Source organism: Actinia tenebrosa, unplaced genomic scaffold (genome assembly GCF_029948245.1).
Source record: "Actinia tenebrosa isolate PJP-AT-01 unplaced genomic scaffold, QUT_ActTen_1.0 PGA_scaffold9__36_contigs__length_13948895, whole genome shotgun sequence".
Taxonomy (NCBI): domain Eukaryota; kingdom Metazoa; phylum Cnidaria; class Anthozoa; order Actiniaria; family Actiniidae; genus Actinia; species Actinia tenebrosa.
The window spans coordinates 11,414,605-11,433,895 of record NW_028292586.1 but is presented as its reverse complement, the minus strand read 5'-3'; the positions used below and the strand labels follow the sequence as shown (position 1 = coordinate 11,433,895).

The 19,291-nt window shown below is 36.6% G+C and overlaps 1 protein-coding gene and 1 non-coding gene across 3 annotated transcripts; one reads left to right on the top strand and one right to left on the bottom strand.

Annotated features, from left to right (window-relative positions):
- Positions 1 to 1,699: 1,699 nt before the first annotated feature.
- LOC116292497 (uncharacterized) lies at positions 1,700 to 6,781 on the top strand. 2 transcript variants are annotated; one of them, XM_031699849.2, is made up of 2 exons: positions 1,700 to 1,889; positions 5,272 to 6,781. In XM_031699849.2, exons 1-2 carry the CDS (start codon positions 1,875 to 1,877, stop codon positions 5,893 to 5,895), a joined length of 639 nt encoding a protein of 212 aa, XP_031555709.1. In that variant the 5' UTR covers positions 1,700 to 1,874; the 3' UTR covers positions 5,896 to 6,781. The 2 variants fall into 2 exon arrangements, with proteins under 2 accessions (XP_031555709.1, XP_031555702.1); XM_031699842.2 differs by lacking the exon at positions 1,700 to 1,889 and adding an exon at positions 1,965 to 2,132 and having other exon boundaries at positions 5,272 to 6,779.
- On the bottom strand, positions 6,530 to 17,494 carry LOC116292493 (uncharacterized). The gene is made up of 18 exons (XR_016118760.1): positions 17,378 to 17,494; positions 16,493 to 16,565; positions 16,096 to 16,384; positions 15,583 to 15,758; positions 14,133 to 14,339; positions 13,625 to 13,942; positions 12,760 to 13,050; positions 11,421 to 11,729; positions 11,012 to 11,308; positions 10,332 to 10,509; positions 9,857 to 10,163; positions 9,316 to 9,410; positions 8,951 to 9,110; positions 8,694 to 8,760; positions 7,935 to 8,218; positions 7,578 to 7,746; positions 7,354 to 7,467; positions 6,530 to 6,696 (listed from the first exon to the last, which is right to left on the bottom strand). It is a non-coding gene; the product is annotated as an uncharacterized LOC116292493 (transcript).
- Between the last annotated feature and the right edge of the window lie 1,797 nt (positions 17,495 to 19,291).

Sequence of the window (19,291 nt, the reverse complement as noted above, 5' to 3'; positions counted from 1 at the left end):
GAATGTGGAACGATAATCAAGAAACGTTTTAAAAACTCACAAAATAGCACAGGCAATTACATTTGGGGGGGGGGGGGGGGGGGTTACTAAGTAAACTTTAAGTAGGCAAAGATAAATAATTTAACTACTATATTCAAGCTAAAAAGGTCAATAATTGATTACCGTTGATCGAACAATTTGAATCCCTGAAGACCAAAGGTAGCCCAAACATCATGTGATTTAGGCATGCATGCGCAGTTCAAACGTCCGGTTCGAAATTCACGGACCGGAAGTCAACTCAAAATTGGTTACAGCCAGGGCCTCTCGCCGTTTCTTGGTAAGGACCAAGAGGAACATGAGCCTGGGTGCGAGATTGCGCTTCAAGCGCTTGCAATCTAGCTTTTTTTAAATGAAAAAATTGCCAAATATTCCACTGCAATGGTTCGTAATCGTACTTTAAAATGTTTGATAAAAAGGAGAGTGATAATCATCAGTATTACTTTAGCATACATGTTTAGATTATATTCTTCTGATTCATAACTGTTCTTGTCGTGACTATCAGTAGCATAGCGAGGGGGGCACGGGGGGAACGGGGGGGCACGGGGGGGCACGGGGGGGCACGTGCCCCCCCAAATTTAGAAAAAAAAAATTTTTTTTTGAAAAAAGAATAACAACAAAAAAACATATTAAACCGAAACGAAAGAGGAAAATAAATTATTACAACTACAAAAGTGCGAATTTATACGAAGTTATCCGGACGGGCTACCTGAGCACTGCGAACTCGGTCAGAGCCTGGAATCTGCACGTGGGAATTTGAATTTTTTTAATATTTTGGATCAGTGCCCCCCCAGCTCCTAGGTCCTCGCTACGCCCCTGGTGACTATTATTGATTTTCCGTCTGTAAAGTAATAACCTTAAACTCAATAAAATTGAGCGTTCATCAACGTTGATAACATTAAATGCATTAAGTAGTTGTATTGAATATATTAGGCTTGGATCAGTGTCTTTATATGACTAAAGAAACTACACTATTAACATTATTAACTTTATAGACAAGCTAGAATGATTTTACTTGTCCATATATGAAACAACATTGTATAATAATATGCACTAATAAGTACGTTTTATATTGAATATCTTATAATAACAGTCTAGCTTGTGTATAAGTTTATAAGTTAAGAGGCAGTCCGTGCAAGGATCGAACAAAGCTGGAAATGACCCAAAATTCGCCTTACCTCAAACTTGGCCTGAAGAAAGCCTACTATTAGGCTAGTATACTGGTACTGAGGCAAACCAGTTGGCTATTTTCAAGCATGGTCCAGAAACTGAGTTTGAACTAATCAGAAACCAGGACAAATACAGTCTCAGCTAGTGGCCACAGCGGTACTCGAACTCAGCACCACTCCAGCCTTCTCCCTCCTTTTTAGGGTAATGCCGCTGATCGCTCGTCACAGTCTTCCATTCCCCATTCCCGGTCATTCCCCATTCCCGGTCATTCCCCATTCCTCATTCCCATTCTTATTTTAACTAACATCCGTTTTCAAGTGTTATTTATCTGCCCTTAGTATTTGGCTCTTTGGATTGTTTGATTTCTTCATTATCATGTAAATTTATGTCAAAATCACCTCTTCTAGTATGTAAACAATAAGAAGATTAGTGTCAAATAATAATTGTTTATCACCTATGATCTAAGTAACCTATTTTCCTCTGCTTGCCGACACATTTTTTTTATCCTCTGGACAAACGCACGTTTTAATTCGCCGCTTGGAATACCAACGGATTCCCACTGAACCTCCATGTTGTAAACTGGCTACACATGTATGTCTTTTATCTGACGGTGTTTATAACTCGAACGAGCATTTTTTATTTGAACTCTTACTACAAGTACTAGCAATATGGGAAAGAAAGAGGTAAGATTTACAACGCATTAATCTTAATCATTACAATTTAATGATTAACTTTGTAATCCTAGCCGTAATATGATAAGTACTTCAGATATTTCGTCTCATTCCTTCACAAGCTACGAGAGTTTATCGCAATTGGATTTAGTCAATCGGTTAGAAAAGGATCTCTGGACAGAGAAAAACACTAGGTAATGCTTTGGAATGAATTCAAAACTCTCAAAGAGTACAAAGGCATCGAAAAGATTTCAGGTAACGCTTCGAACTGTCCTTAACTCGATTAGATTCTGAGTCAATGCACTATTATTTAAGCTGTTATTGTCATAGAAATGCTTTTCTCTGTTTGTTCGAATCCTGTTCTGAAAACGTCTGACGTGTGTTTTATAACTATTCTTCAACGCGAACGGATGTTTCTATTCTTTGAACAGTTTTGTAAATAATGTTTTTACCCCGATTCTATAGCAACTGTGCGAACCGAATTTCAAAGCGGAGAGTCGCTCTTAAACTATGCATGGTGATCCGTGTATAGCCACTGTCTACAAATAATTCCAAGCGGATTGTGTTCTCACTCATACGATCTATTTGTTTTAGCAAGCCATGTATTGAAAACATTTATTGGAACAATTATTTTCGGTCTTGAAATCGATATGTTTATAGTTCATAGTTTCATGGAATACGACATTTCTCTACGAAAATGGCAAAATTTATTTCGTGATTCGAGCAAAAATATTTAAGAACGAGTAGTACTACAATATTAATCAAGAAAGATAAACTTGTTATGTAAAAATAATCTTTATTTTTTATCTTCAATAGATTCAATAGATATAAATTAATTTACGTGGTTTAGGTCACGGGAACCATGGATATTGCTCAACATAAGTCACACAAGTGTAACGACATCCACTGAATTATTTAAATGATGGCGTGATACAGACTTTAGAGGCTATCTTTGAAAACGGAAATTTTCTTTGTGGATCGGCCTTCAGTAAATATATATTGCTTTGAAACGCAACATTTTTTTTGAAAAGGCTTCCCTGCAGAGCACGTAGGGAGCCCATGCTTGGTATTTGTGTCATTAAATTACAGTAAATGTTAAGCTGATTCCATAAGTCGGTGTTTTCGCTCTTTTGTCGACCCACAAAGAGCGAAAACTGAGACTCAGTCTAAGTAAATATGTGTGGTTTACCATAAATTGCTTTTTTTCAAAAATATTTAAAGTGCCTATGACCTTTTATATATATACAGTCAATTTTATTAACGTTGTCCACCAAAAAAAGACATTTACACATTTACACATTTAGACTAAAAGAAATATCACGTGTTTCCTTGAAGGTTCTGGCATAAAACCAATGCTGAAATACCATTCTCCATCTTAAATTCTCACTAAATGGTCAGGGCATTCTGGATTTTCGATTCACGAGTTGAATTGTACATTTAAAGTTCAGGCTGACGCACACGAGGCAAAGAATACATAATGAAACACGTGATATATCTTTTAGTCTAAATGTGTAAATATGTAAATGTATAATTGTCTTTTTTCGGTGGACAACGTTAATGACATTGACTGTATATATATCAAAATATAAGCCATTCTATGAAACGTGTCGAAAGAATTTTTTGATTCTGACACCTCTCAATTTTTTTCGAGCGGTCAAACATGCAAAAATCGGCATTTCTTTGACCTCTGGCCGCGTGAAATGATAACCAGGGGACTGGGTTGTGATGTCAAAGGAGCAGGTTGGTTATGGATGCCTCCTCAATCTCTCTAGATTTCACTAGTATTTATGCCGTGTCTTTTTTACGCTTCCATAAGGCCTCATATTTGTGGCTAGAGGATGTTAAAGACTTCAGACTTCAGGAATGAAATTATTTCTGCTAAGCATTCTACGGTATCAAAGCTAAGAATTATAATATTGTGACTGTCTATGTCCGTATGCCGGCTAGACCCCTAGTAGCATTATTAGAGAGTTTTAGATTTACGTTCACGGCAAACGTGAAACGTCAATTGACCAGTAAAACATTCTTTTAAATGACTGAAAAAGAATCGCAAAAAAGTCCAGTAGTGGTGAGAAGGTTTGTAAATAGTAAAGTATAGGAAAACTATGAAAACGTGGTCACGTTTGCCGTTTGCGGGAGAGAAAAAAAGTCAATCTAAAACTCTCTATTGTGTAAATCGTACGGGAATTTTGTCTCAACCATTCAATACAGATCTTTTAACATTGCACTAAATACTTCTTAAGAGTTTAATAATCACTGAAATGTTACCACACTGACCAAAACTGTTGATTCTTTAATAAACCGGGAATAAAGTCGCTCCGGAGCGCAGACGACCCAGTTCTACCCTGGGTTCAAGAGTGATTTTTTCCGTGGATTTACTGACTGAGAGCGTCCTCGGTTCGAGCAATGGGGGCAAAATGTTACCAGTTATTATCAGCTGCGGTTCCCTATAACGGCTCTAGGAATTTCTATTCATGCTGCTGTACTTTTAGTTGTATTTACTAAAATTTTGACAATAGAGAGTTTTAGATTGACTTTTTTTTCTCCCCGCAAACGGCAAACGTGAGGACGTTTTCATAGTTTTCCTGTATTTTACTTTATCTTTTACAAACCTTCTCACCAAGCGCAAATACTCTTTTGTTTTTCTACTACTTGGACTTTTTTGCGATTCTTTTTCAGTAATTTAAAAGAATTTTTTACTGGTCAACTGACAGTTTCACGTTTGCCGTGAACGTAAATCTAAAACTCTCTAATGTGATAATATTTCATCGGGTCGGAACCCTTCAACCACCTCACTTGCTTTACAAGGTTGTGTTTACTTCAATATACCAGTAAATTAAGCTACGGATCCTGATTTCAGTATCCCATACATTTCTTTGTTCATCAAGAAGAACGTGTTGCTCTTTTGACATCACTAGCCCAGTCTCCCCTGTCGCTCGGTCATATTTTAGAATCTTGCTATTTTCGCACTTTTGACCGCTCGAAAAAAAGAAAAGAAAGAAAGAAAGAAAGAAAGAAAGAAAGAAAGAAAAAAATAGAAAGAAGCGTTAGGATCAAAAAAATGTTTCGGCACGTTTCTTATAATAGCTCATATTTCGATATAAAAATTTTAAAAAATAACGTTTAAAGGCACTCGAGGAAATTCGAGAATTTTTTACAGCGCAACGCGCAAAAGTATGACCACATTTACAGTCAAAACGGCTCATGCATTCCTTCCCTGCTAGCAGAGTCTCCCTTGTTGGCGATTCTTGGCAGAGAAAATGGGAGACTCTAGAAAATAGAATAGCCGTTCTTTTTTGATACAAATGACGGAATAGAAAGTGCGTCCCAAATAAACAGAAAGGGATTGTTATAACAGAATCTGAACGCCGTTGTCTATATAATTTCATTGCAGCTGGAAAGAACTATTGACCTCCTGAAGAAAGAAATCAATAGACTGCACCAAGACCTCCTTCAACTACGAAATGATCTCAAAGTGGAGAGGACAAAGAGTTTGGACCTGAATCTGGCATTGAACGATAAAGAACAAGAAATATGTAATCTGCAAAAGGAATATGACCAAGGGATGAAAGACATTTCTTCACGAGTCTTACTTCTGGAAGGCAATTTTCGAAAAGAGCAAACTGAAATTCTTGCAATACTCGAATCAAAAGATCAAGCTATCGAACAGTTAAGAGAAGAACTTTGCGCTCGCGACAAATGTCTCGAAGAACGAGCTAAACAATTCGATGAATTCAAAACTCAAACCCAAAAAGAATTAAAAGCAAGAGACAAAAAAATCGCTTCTCAGTGGAGAGAGTTGGAAGGATATAGGGGTGCGAATAATAAGTTTTTAGGTGCGTTGAACCAACTACGTTCGTCCTCGCCCCCACTTGTCCAGAGAAGTGTTTCAAACATTACAAAATCTTGCCAGGAGATGCATTCAACAAAACCAAGGAATGCTATAACACCTAATGCATCAAGAAAAAAGTTTAGGGGCAGTTCAGATTGGAGAGAAGAACTCTCGGCTTTCTTCTAAAAGTTGAGGATTTGACAATTGTGTTGTTTTAGACAGTATCTAGCTAGAATAGTAGTGACATTAAGTGATGAGGTACAGGGGTGGTGTGGGTATGTGTGTTTGTGTAGGGGGGTGCTGGGGAGGGAACTGTTAACCTCTTTAAAAAAAGTTAAGGTTTTCATTTCATGTATTATTGTATTTGAATATTCGAAAAGTTGAAAAGATCTAAATAGTTATGTATTGTTCCATTTTCTGGTAACAGATAATCTCTTCGAAACTAGATGGGTTATTATGGGAGCCCTTTAACACTAGTAATTGTGTCGCGCGATTCGATCTGTGATTTCAATGGCAATATAAACGCAACCCCAAATGCGTGCGTGTAAATGATCGGTGATTTGTGCGGCGACTATCGCGCGAAGAGACGCCGCGCGCAAAACTGAACATAGTCGAAAACTCTCTGGGGATTTTTACTTCAAGTTTGCGGCGACTTGGCTGCGATGTTTCTAAGTAAAATTGCCGTATATTTTCCCTGCCAAAACTAGCAACTCCGACACTCTTCATTTACTTCTCCCTTAATTTTTAAAATTTCTCTATGTCACTGATTTAGTACCTAGTTTCAAAGGACCTGATTTGTTCATGTTGGTATGGGTGATTATCATACAAATGCCGTTTGCATTGTATATTTAATAAAATAAAAACAATATGCAAATGCAAAGTAATTTGTTTTTGTTGTTTGCTTTCCCATACCCATAATAGTTTGCGGATTTGGGGTATAACCAGGGGGGTATAACCATTGTTGAAAATACCTTGTTCGATATCCAACTGTAAAATGAAACAGAATATTGAAGAAGTTTAAAGTAAATTTTAAACATTTCTTGCTAAGTCAATACATTTTTCTAGTTACACCAAACCTTTTGCAATAGTTGGCAAAAATATTATTTTCAGATTTCACTGCGAAATTTACCAATAAAGTGCAAGGAGTTATTCAAAGATTTTACCTATTAATTTGAGTCCACAGATAGCGCGGGTTTTTGGCGGGACCAGCAAATTTTGTTTATATGGAGTATTATTTAGGTGTCTGTTAGGAGAGAGGTAACTGCACTAGTCGATGGTACCCATCCTCATTGGAACCCATATTTATTGCACTATCTACGTTTTGACTATATGGTCACTATAGTTTATTGTAAATGTCCACAGTGCAGGCATTATATCAATGATATCTAATGAAATCCGCAATCAGTAGACCTTTTTAGTTTGAGCGTATTTGGTTTTCCCATCGTAATCCCCTTAAGGATATAAGCTACAGATCATTTGCTTGAGTTAACGGTGTCCAAACAAAAATGATATAAGCTAGGCGGGGAATAACAGATGGTCTGAAATCTGAAAACGTTATGCCCAGGCCAAATTAGATCGATGGATCTATCTAGCTGTTAACTGAATTTTTGCATTTTTTGACTGATAACAAATTTCTTAGCTCACTTTTGTGTCTCAGTTTTAAGTTTTTGTAAGTTTTCTGAATGTCCTGAAGAAACTGGTGCAGCACCATTCTCATTTCTTCAGCTGTTGACTTGTAACAACTCAGCATGGCGTTTTCTGCGAAGGAAAGAAAAACACAGGGATTAACATGATCGAATAAAAGTTATTGGAATGTAGATCCTACTGCATTTTGTTATTAAGATACGGCTTGAAATTTGCAAGGCTACCTGGCTTGACACGTGATCTTCTCTTCATTCGTATCACATGATATAAGAGACCACATGTTATTCCTAAAGCAAGTAGGCTTAGCAACAGCAACAATACAAGGTAGAAGAGGTCATTTGTGGGATCCAAGAAGTCGATAGTTGCGTTTTCTGTAAAAATTGGCAGACTTCCCTAAACAAAGTAATATTGATAATTCAAAAAATATCAATTTTTTATTTTGTCGATACTTTGTAACAACCTATGAGCTGTTCAAAATCAACGTACGACATTTTACAGGTGAGATCTGCCTCCCTGCCTCCCTGCCTCCCTGCCTACCCAGTTTCCACTGAACGAACATAAAAAGATAATTTATGCTATACCTTGAATTCGTTGTCTTGAGCTCTTTCCATCTCTCTTAGGTAGTCTATGGTATTCGTATTTTCCATGTCAATCTGCGGTCTAAAAAGATCTATCAGTCTGGACGCTTCTCCTCCAATCAAAACACCGTACGTGAAATCATGCTGGATGACCTTGCTAATCTTGAATTTCGACTTGAAAAAGAGACTTTTATAGAAGAATGCTGTGTGAATGTCGACCATTGCTGCTTCGATTTGACCGTTTTCTAGAGCACTGAATAATGGTTCCAGGTTTGTGAAGCTAACAGCTAAAACAGTCAAATTTAGTACGTCAGAACAATCACCAGCCCTATCCTTACACCTTCAATTGAAAAATAAAAGCGACACCTAATCACCTCTACCCCTCGTAACATCATCATACATATATACACCTATTTCGAAAATCGTTGTCGAACCAAGACCCTCAAGTAACAAGCCAAGGCTCCTGAGAACGTCGGTACTTTTAATTATAATTGATTTATTCATGGTTCATGCAAGTGGCTATAGCTCTCCACTAACTATCATCTCAAGCAGCCTTGCTTGGAGCAATTTGTGAAGTCAATAAATGAAAATGCACCATGAATAAACTAATTACAGCTAAAAGTAACAGCCTTCTCTGCGGTCTTGGCTTGTTGCTTGAGGCTTTTTGTGCGACAACGTTTTCTGAAATAGGTGTAAAATGTTGATGCATGGTATTAACAGAACACATACAATTAGATCGAAAAAGATGATCTTGTTTCTTACCGTTCCCTGATTTGCCTGTCATTTGCTGTACAACATGATATTCCACTGTGTCTGATACAGCCGCAATCTTGGAAAAAGCAACAACTTAAAGCATAAATATACCTTGAAAAAAAAAAAGGTAACATAACAACCTCCGTGATTACTTAATTTTGCTAGTAAACATCAAGTGTTACATTTTGTATAAGAAAAATCATTTCTCTTGAATACAAATAAAGTGAAATAATTCTAAAGAAATTTCTCTATAAGCAGTAACGTACTTTTTTTCCAGATTCTGCATGGAGATTCTCCGTGACTACAGTAACGATTAATGATGACGTCAACGCACTGGTCAATAAGGAGCTCAATATTATGCCCATAAGTGACTATACAACTGCAAACAGTCGAGCTGGGATGGATTTTGGAACTCGATCACCATATCTATGCAAGAAAAACTATAAGAATAACGCCAAACAACACCAGCAAAGACTGAAATTTAGAATCGTTTTTGAGAGCAGAAAAATTCATTATTTTTCCCTCGGTGTCCGCTACAATAGATTTATTGTTAAAGTTAGATTTTCCAAGGAACGGATTATTTAAATGCACAAATGACATTATTGATTTGTAAGGGAGTAAGTAACCTCACCCAACAGTTGTCATAGTAACAAAAGACCACCAAAACGCTTCTTGGATTCCCTTGAAGAAGGGCAGAGGGAAATGAAGTCGATTGTTAGAGGATTCCTGTGTCAAATACGAAAGGATTGTGGTCAACACAAGCATTGACTTGGATCCCTTATTCATAACTTATAATGAAGCGTTATCTTGATTTTGATTTTGACCGCCGCTGTTTTGAATTGCACTCCTTGAAAATGACTAGACATGAATGTTTTATAAACAAGTTTGAAAGACAGCAAAAAAAAACAAAACAAAACAAAACAAAAAAAACAAAACAAAACAAAACAAAACAAAACAAACAAAAAAAAAACAAAAAAAACCAAAAAAAAACGCGCACACACACCAAAAAAAGAAAAATCGTAAAAAATAATTTGAATGATAAAACGATTATTGGACGAGATGGGGCAATATATCGTCATGTTTGTTAATATATCTGCCTAGCTTCGGCATCGTCAAATAATTGCTTAATATTTTGCTCAACCTTGTCGAATTATTTCATATCATTAACATACCAGCAACCAAGTGACTATCCCTGCCAAAAACGCCATGACAATGTTGACAGCAAAAAGTGGCCAACAATGGAAGACCGACCGGGCTAATGCACGGGCATAGGTGGCGGGAGATTTTCTTTTGGTCACTAAAACTAGACCCGGTACTCTAATCAACGATACATAATTAGTTGAAGACACTTTTTCGTTCTGGTACTCTGACTTGTGAATTGGAAAAAAGAAGTCCACATTTTTCAGGTCCAAGAATTGATTTTCAGTGCTGTTCACCCCAGAGGCTACGGTAGATTTGATCCTCTTGAAATCTATTGTTCTCAATTATAAGACATCTCAAGGCATCATTTGCCAGCCATTAATGCTTCAGTTTGGTTCGTTTTTACAGGGTGTTCTCAAGATTCTATCGTCACTAAAACATCAGGGTTTTCCAGTGAAGAAACGTCATGGGACTTAATACCTCCTGGATCGTTACCGTTAAAGTCGCCCTCTCGATTTTCCGGTACTAGTGTTCATGGCACACGTTCCACAAATAGCCTTGACCATTTTTGATAATGTTCGGGGTATCAGTCCTTCAGGTGATGATGTATCTTCTGTTGAATTGAAGGCGTATGGAGGCTTGTTCCACCAGGAACCAAAAAAATGCGTTGGACATCGACAAGTTTCTGGTTAAAAAAGAAGACGAGATACAACAGAAGAGATGTACGTATGGGAAGCAAGAGGAAAAAGGGAAATTTAGTAGAGACGGGGAATCAAAGAGTGGACTTATCACCCCCATCATTTATACATGGCGTCACGGTTGTGTAGTCCACCTTCTTCAATTCGTTAAAGAGGCTTTTCGCCGCTTTCTTTGACTTACCTGTGTTATTAACCTTAGCCTATGATCTTATAAATATATCCCGCTCTTTGATTTAACTGAATGATTTTAATTAGCCATGACGAAGTTGAGGAAAATCTGGGTCGAATGCCATTTCAGTGCATGGTGGGACATTGTGGAAGAAATCCGCGGTATCTTGGAAATCTGTCCTATAAAAAAATCTCTGAATACACTTCAATACCAACTCGACCAAATTTTTTCATACCTCGGTATGGATAACATTTTCTTGATTTTAGATTATCTTACTGTCAAAGCTCAAAATGGCAAGCACAATAGAAAATATTAAATACCTGAAATTACAGTCGTACTGTATTTCAAGGGTCCATAGTTTCCCATAGCAACCAACTGTATCTCGATTTTGCTGAACGGTTGCAATCCGTCGACGGTGTATTCATTAGCATACTTGTCAAAGAGCAATATGGACGTTGTTTTGTTCAAAAGATCTTCATTTCCACCTAGAATCGACCGTGTTATCACCTTATAGCTCACAAGGTCTTTTAAGATTTTCACCTGCGACTTCCATCGAACTTTGACAAAGAAAGGGCTGAGAAAGCTTCTTACTGTCAGGCTGAAATGACCTTCGATAACTGAAAATTTTGCAGCAAAAGGTTGATTTAACGAGGTAAGGCATATGTAAAGGCAAAGAAAAAGCGGACTTAATCTTAAAACAAAAAAGCATAAATTCAGCAAGGAGAATACCTTGTTTTCGAGTCCATACTGTAACACAACTGCTAATGTTTCCATTTCCGATCCTGGTGAAAGCGAGTACCTTAACACAATAAAGAGTTACTGGTTCAAGTCCAGATAGTTGAGTGTAACGGTCAGTGCTGGGCACGGTCAAGTTGTAATGAACTTTCTCTGCGCTGCTGGCATTCAAAGAGAAGTAAAACAACTTGTAACCAATGACAATGCCGTGTCGATTTCCTAATGGCACTGGATCCCAGGATACAATAATTGACCTTGAAGTATTGGCTGATGCTTTGAGATTTTGGGGGGGTCTGTCAGGCACTATGACAAAGAAATTAAAAGAATTGAACTCACGAATTTGGGATCAACGAGACAATATTATGGAACTGTTTTAACGGATCAGACATGTTTCTTCTCATGAGAAAAATTCTTTATTCTGAAGCGCTTTAATGCGAAACATATACACCTATTTCAGAAATCGTTGTCGCACAAAAAGCCTCAAGCAACAAGCCAAGACCGCAGAGAACGCCGGTACTTTTAGCTGTAATTAGTTTATTCATGGTGCATTTTCATTTATTGACTTCACAAATTGCTCCAAGCAAGGCTGCTTGAGATGATAATTAGTGGAGAGCTATAGCCACTTGCATGAACCAAGAATAAATCGAAATTATAACTAAAAGTACCAACGTTCTCTGGAGTCTTGGCTTGTTATTTGAGGCTCTTGTTGCAACAACGATTTTCGAAATAGGTGTATACATGAATGAGAAAAATGTTGTTCAAGGAAATATAGCTGACGCGTGAGAAATATCTAAAGATTATAATTCCCACTTCTTGTGCATCGAGCTAGATGAAACCGCTTACTTGACGTACAACAACTTTCTAGTGTCATTATAATATAACAATAAAATAGCTTTTTTCCGAGTTTTTGTTTTTGTTTTTACAACAAAGCTCCTCAGTACGGACGAGTCACTTCTTTATAAACAGGGTTCTTTTTAAACTTTAAATTTAATTCATATTACATTCTGCTGCGTTCATAATGCATGGGGTGGGGGGGGGGGGGGGGCAAGTGAAAATTTGAAATGTCCAGAATAATTCTTAACACCCCCCTTAAAGTCATAGAAAAAAATACGATCCCCCTAGGCAAGGCTTGTAGCTTCTTCCAAAAATTGTGCATCCCCCATTTTTCTAATAAAAATTTGCCCATCCCCCCTTTTTCCTAGCAAAATTTTCCCGATATCCCCTCAATTTCACCTCCCCCCCCTCTCTACCAAACACTATGAACGCAGCCTTAATTCATTACAAACAAACAAAAAAAGAAACACCAAGTGGTAAAAACATTAAAGTTACCCACCATCTTCATCTGTTGTTACATAAAGGCAATCACTAAAATTCCCAATGCCACTATTCCTGAGCACCAAAACTCGGACGCGAACACAGTACAACCTGTATTTCTCCAGCCCACTAATCATCATCAGCGTCGTACTTGCGTTACAGTTAATGGAGCGAGAATCTTGAGTCTTGGTATCGTTAAGTGTCACTTGATAACCGGTGATTTCAATAGAGGGGATACCATTCCAGCTTACTACAATTGCGGTTGAGCTTGTGTTGTAGGCACTGATGTTTCTAGGAGGTCTTAGAAATTCTTTGGAAAAAAAGTTAAATTTAAGAGGAAATGTTTTTCAATAATGAGCAATAATGGCAAAAAGCGCCAAAAACTAGACTTTCGTATGAGTTTTGATCCCAATTTTCGTTTTGGGTTAACACTCAAAACCTTTTTTAAACAGTTAGAAACTGATGTACTATGATAAAATGCCTGTTTGAAGCGGTATTTTCAATTGTGCAAAGATGTTTTGTTGCATTTGTGTTAGAATGTTGCTTTGTCAGGCTTTTTTTATAGAAAATATATAGGAAATAAGCAAATGAAGGCCTAAACCTTACTTTCGATTCAAATTTTTGCATTGGATTAACACTTTGATTCCACTTTAATCATCGGTCATCTCCACTTCTAAACAAGTTAAACTTTCTGAATAACAAGATATTAGCCTTGTACAACAGCCTTTCTTCAAGAAAATAGTTTTTGGCGCTCACTGCTTGAATACGAAAAGAATTCTCTCTTAATTTCTTAAATTCAATTAATGGTCGGATTGATAGTCACTCTCACTGCTACGTAACCCTTTTGTTCCTAGCATTAATTAATTAGTCTGATAAATACTCACTTGGACGTAGCTTACAGGGACAAATCCGAATCGCTCCTGGGTTGGCATGTTGACCACAACTGATCTCCTTTGGAGTATTTTCATATCCTACACATTCCCCCACAGAGGAAGAGTTCACAGAGTAAAAGGCAGGGTGGTCTTGGTATTTGTACTTGGTATCAGGACCGCTTTTTAAGACGCACGTGAGGTTGAGTGCCTTGTAAATTGGCAACGCACTTTTCGAAGGAAAATCATGACCTGTTCTTGCACATATATGATCATTGGTCGAACACACTTGGTCACATGACTGCCAACTTTTTGTAAGAAAGTACTTGACACCTGTAGAGCAACAAACAAAGTATATGGGACAATTTCAATACAATAAAATGTATAGAGATTGACCTAAATGCAACAATTGTTTGAAGGAAATAAAGTGTGACTCTAATATCTGCTATTTATCAATGTCCTGACTTCACCAGTCCAGACTTTATTTGAATGTTCATTAACGTTGAGTTTTGATATTACTTACCAGAACACGATACCCTATGAGCACACGTCGTAGTTTCGTTCACAGCAGCAGTCGCGTTTTTTTGTCTTGCAAAGATTAAGATCCCAGGAGGTCTGGCAGCACAGGATCGATGTCGTACCATGTGACCTATACCGCAAGATGTGCTGCACGGCGACCAGGGAGCCCAGTTTCCAGGCAAAAGAAAGTTGGCTTTTGTGAGTTGATTACCTGAAAGGAAAGTTAAAGAATGGGCCCTACTTTAAAATATCTTGAATGCGAGGCTTGCATTCAAATACAAACGAAATGCCACAAATTCCATTGAGAGCAAGCTAAAGTGTGGTTTCTCTTGTGTTTTCATGTTAGCCTGGCTTCCAAGATAGATAGGGCTAGGGTCCATTACATCGAATGTAAATGATATTGCTAATGTCAGAACTAACCCCAGTCAAATAAATAAATAGATCATATATATATTAAGTTTTTTTTTACACATATTATAATAATATAGAATTTTTAGAACTTTTTAGGGATCTTTTTAAGAATGTTCTTTTCGTATTATTAGTGATTACTAATTAATTTTTCATCTCTAATATTAATTTATATCTGTACTTTTTTTCTTATGCACAGCTCCAGTGTAAATATATAAGCAGTTAGCTTTCTGAATTCTGTGTGAAATAAAGTTATTATTATTATTATTATTATGAATAAATTAGCATACTGTTTACATGGAGGTACGGTGACCCTGGTAATCCATAAAGCTTAGTTCATTGCACGTAACGAGGAAATGAATGTAATATCTCGTTACGAGTCCATTCAGCTCTCGAGCCGTTTATTCATTACAAAATAATTTGCTTACTTATTCGAAAGTGATATTAATTTTCATACCAAATATAACTCGTAATTAAATTAATACACAAATTACAGAAGGATTTAATATTATCATTAAAACTTCTCTAAAATGTTATTTAAAAAAATATTAAAGGGACTTAGAAACAGGGCCCAAACATGCTCTAATTAACTCCTATGCGGTTATCTCATATTGCGTAGCTAAAAGCCTAGTGCCAAGGACCTTTGGGTCTCACCCCAGAACAACTTGAATATGTCAGCAAAATGTTCACTGACTGGCAGGCTTATAAATAGACTAAACACAAATAAGATCCCTTTTACATGAAAGTAAGGTGATCCTGATACCTAAGCCAAGTAAGTCATTTGTTTTCTTTCCTCAAAAACCAAAGTAGTCATTCTGGCCAAGATGTAGATCAGCACTACAAATCAGGATAAATTTTTAATATCATGTGGGATCATTTCCTAGACATAATCAGGCCAGTTTTCAATAAAAAATCATGACCAATTTAATATTTCCCTTTTTCAATTCGATTCAGGAATGAGAAAGTTCCCTTAAATTGCCAAAATTGGATATATGCTGTTGAGACGGTCATAGAATAAAATGCAAAACATGAAGTCTAATACCTACCTTGAGCATAAGCAATGAGGTAGTCACTCGGTAGAAAGTCAAATATATTGGTCCCTGGTAATTTGACTTTTAATTCGAAGAAATCGTTTCCGACATATTCTGAATGAAGAGCTTCTATATAGTATGGCTTGTTTGTCGTCATTTGAATTGATGAAGAATATTTAATGGAATTGGTTCTTTAAAAATGGAAAGGATTAATCAATGATTGGATGGATGGATGGATGGATGGAAGCAAGGAAGCAAGGAAGCAAGGAAGCAAGGAAGCAAGGAAGCAAGGAAGCAAGGAAGCAAGGAAGCAAGGAAGCAAGGAAGCAAGGAAGCAAGGAAGCAAGGAAGCAAGGAAGCAAGGAAGCAAGGAAGCAAGGAAGCAAGGAAGCAAGGAAGCAAGGAAGCAAGGAAGCAAGGAAGCAAGGAAGCAAGGAAGCAAGGAAGCAAGGAAGCAAGGAAGCAAGGAAGCAAGGAAGCAAGGAAGCAAGGAAGCAAGGAAGGAATGATGTTATTATTTTAACTTACTCTGTTTCAAAGATCATTTTCTTGCCAGCCGGATCATAGTCACTGCTCAGATAAACTTCGCATTTCCAATTACAGGCAACTCGGAATTGGTAGCTTCCATTTTTTGGTGCAAACATGTAGGCACGCAAACGCTGACCATATCTATCATCTGCATTTTGTGGGACGTTAAAAGTATGAACGATTCTAACCATCGATGGGCTATCGGGAAAGCGGCTGTCTGAAGTTAATTTATTTATTCCCCCTAGACCATTGATCCCTGTCCAGACTTCATTAAGCACACCTTTGATTGCTATGCAGTAAAAAACAAAACAAAACAAGAAGACTAGAATTAAATAATGGGATAACATGACGATCACTTACCGTCAGGAATACATGGGATAACATGACCATCACTCACCATCAGGGATACATGGGATAACATCACGCTGCTGTATTGAAGGTGAAGCCAGAATAAGTATGGTATATAGTACCTATGATCAATAAAAACATATTCAGGTACGCATTTCATGTATTAGTTTATTAATATTGTTTATTAATGTCTTTTTTATGGTTAACATTTTGGTGTACTCTAAAACCCCAACGCTGCAATAATGCTTGAAAAGATCTTAAATCAAAAATCAGATTTTAAGAATTTATTTTGTGCACTTATATATAGTTGTATTATAATTTTGTGTCATAATATAATCCTTTTCCTTTTTAGTAATACAAATATAAGTTTATCATTATTTCAGTTCTTATATTTTTTTACCACGAAATAAAGGGATAGAGGATTTCTTACTGAATTAACTTTTATAATCCAACGTTTAGTGGCTCTTAACTATTTTCTACCTATTTTTAAATTGTACAATATTTGTGAATGACGATTAAACGGAGTAAAGGACACCGCGAGACTGAGAGCGAAAGAGCCAAATACAAAAACTTAAGTGCGTAAATTATTTTAGTATGCTTCAATCCGTTTTTTTTAATTTTTATTTTTCCTTTTCTTTTTGCAGTATTGTGCCAAAAGTTGTGGCTATTCGTTTTTCGATCGAAAGCAAACTGTATTATTTTACTTTAATTATGAGCAAAAAGAGTTTCAATTTATCTCTGATTGCACTCAATAGAGTAGTCATACTTATCGATTGCTGTTAAATACAACATTCTTGAAAATTATCGCGTTATTATTTACAAGGAAAGACGACTTTCATAAATATAAACGTCTTTTTTAAGGACTAAAAACTAGGAGACGAAACCTGATCTAAAAATACTTTTGTTTAAGAGTGGAAAAACTTTCTTTGCACACCTGGTATTGATTAATGCTTGATCTCGTGTGAAATCCATAAAATCTAGTATTTTTCATTGCACGACGAAATGATGGTGATATTTCACTTTAGAAGCAACAAGATATTGCTTTCGCAAGTCCAACACAGGATCCAAATGCGCAAATGGTTTACTTTATAAAGTATACGTGTTTAATTTTTATTCTATTGATTATATTAGTTGACCTTCGCTAAAAGTGTAAAGTAAACTTGTCTTAGTTAAGGGATATTAGTTTCTCGTCTCCTATGGCCTATGGCCGCTGGCAAACAGAACAATCTGTGCAAATAGAAATTAAAAACCAATATAACACAGTGAGTTTGATATAGCTAATTACTCTTCCAAAATTAAAAAAACGTCTTTATAGGCTTGTTAATGTATCTAAAGGATAATCTCATGATCACATTATGAAGAAAATTTCAAGCTAAATTGGATCAGATAAGAAGACTCACTATAAAGTAAAATTATAAAGTCTACAGAGTTAGAAGATGAATAAAAGAAAAACAAACTAAGAAATCAAAATTAGAAAATAATCACATTCGAAACCTTTAAAAAAAAATAGAAAACAGAACAGACAAAAGGGTTTTTACGTATGGGGAATTAAAGAATTTGTCATGCTATCTTTTTAAGATTTTATCCCAGGCATTTAATCTCATTGTTCCTACCATTCAAAAAGGTCGTTCAAGCAAACGCTTGTTTCAGTTACACTCGATTGCAGAAACGTTGTAGTATACATGACCGAAGCCAACGTGTCTCTATCAACGGATGTGTATCTAAAAAGTTCAGCATCACAAGCGGTGTGCCTCAAGGAAGCTGTTTAGGGCCTCTTCTCTTTATCATCTACGCCAGTGACCTGTTCAAGATTCTAAACAAACACTCGGTAAAAGCTCATGCTTATGCGGATGACAGCCAACTTTACCTCTCGTTCAAGCCAGGACACATGGACAGCCAAAATGAAGCTACGGATACTATAACGAACTGCATCAGAGATATTCAAGGATGGATGACATGCAGCAAATTGAAAATGAATGATGGGAAGACAGAGTTAATGATCATTGGCACGCGACAGCAACTGTCCAAGCAATCAATTGAGCAGCTCACTGTTGGCAATTCTTCAATCAAGCCCTCATCTTCTGTCAGGAATCTTGGAACTATCTTTGACACTAACTTATCTTTAGACAAACAGATAGCAAGCACATGCAAATCTTCTTTTTATTATCTATATAACATTAGGATTCGAAGATCAGGAAATTCCTATCTCCTGATTCTTGCGCCACTCTAGTCAATGCTTTATAACTTGCCGCATAGATTACTGTAATAGCTTATACTATGGGCTACCTGCTTATCAAGTAGCTAAACTGCAACGCATACAGAATGCTGCCGCTCGTTTAGTGTCTTTAACTCCACGCTTTTCGCATATTACTCCTGTTTTGGCTGATCTCCACTGGCTACCAGTGAGATTTAGAATACGTTTTAAGATACTTATTTTCGCTTTTAAGGCTATTCATGGTCTCGCTCCTAGTTACTTATCTGATTTAATTTCTATCAAAAAGCAGTCTAGTTATAATCTTAGGTCCAATAATGAGCTTTTATTAGCACCTCCACCGACTAAACTTCGACCTACTCTTGGTGGTAGGACTTTTTCATACGCTGCGCCAGTAGAATGGAACACTTTACCATCTAGTATTAGGCATATTACATCATTACCTTCTTTTAAAGAACACTTAAAGACATATTTTTATAGAAAAGCCTTTATTTAGTTGTTTTTGCAATTCCCATTGATTAACTTAGCTTTTATGTTTCTAGTTATTGTGTATTGTTTCTGTATTCAGCGCAGATGAACATCTTGTGCTAATCTGCGCTTTATAAATGTAATTTATTATTATTATTATTATTATTA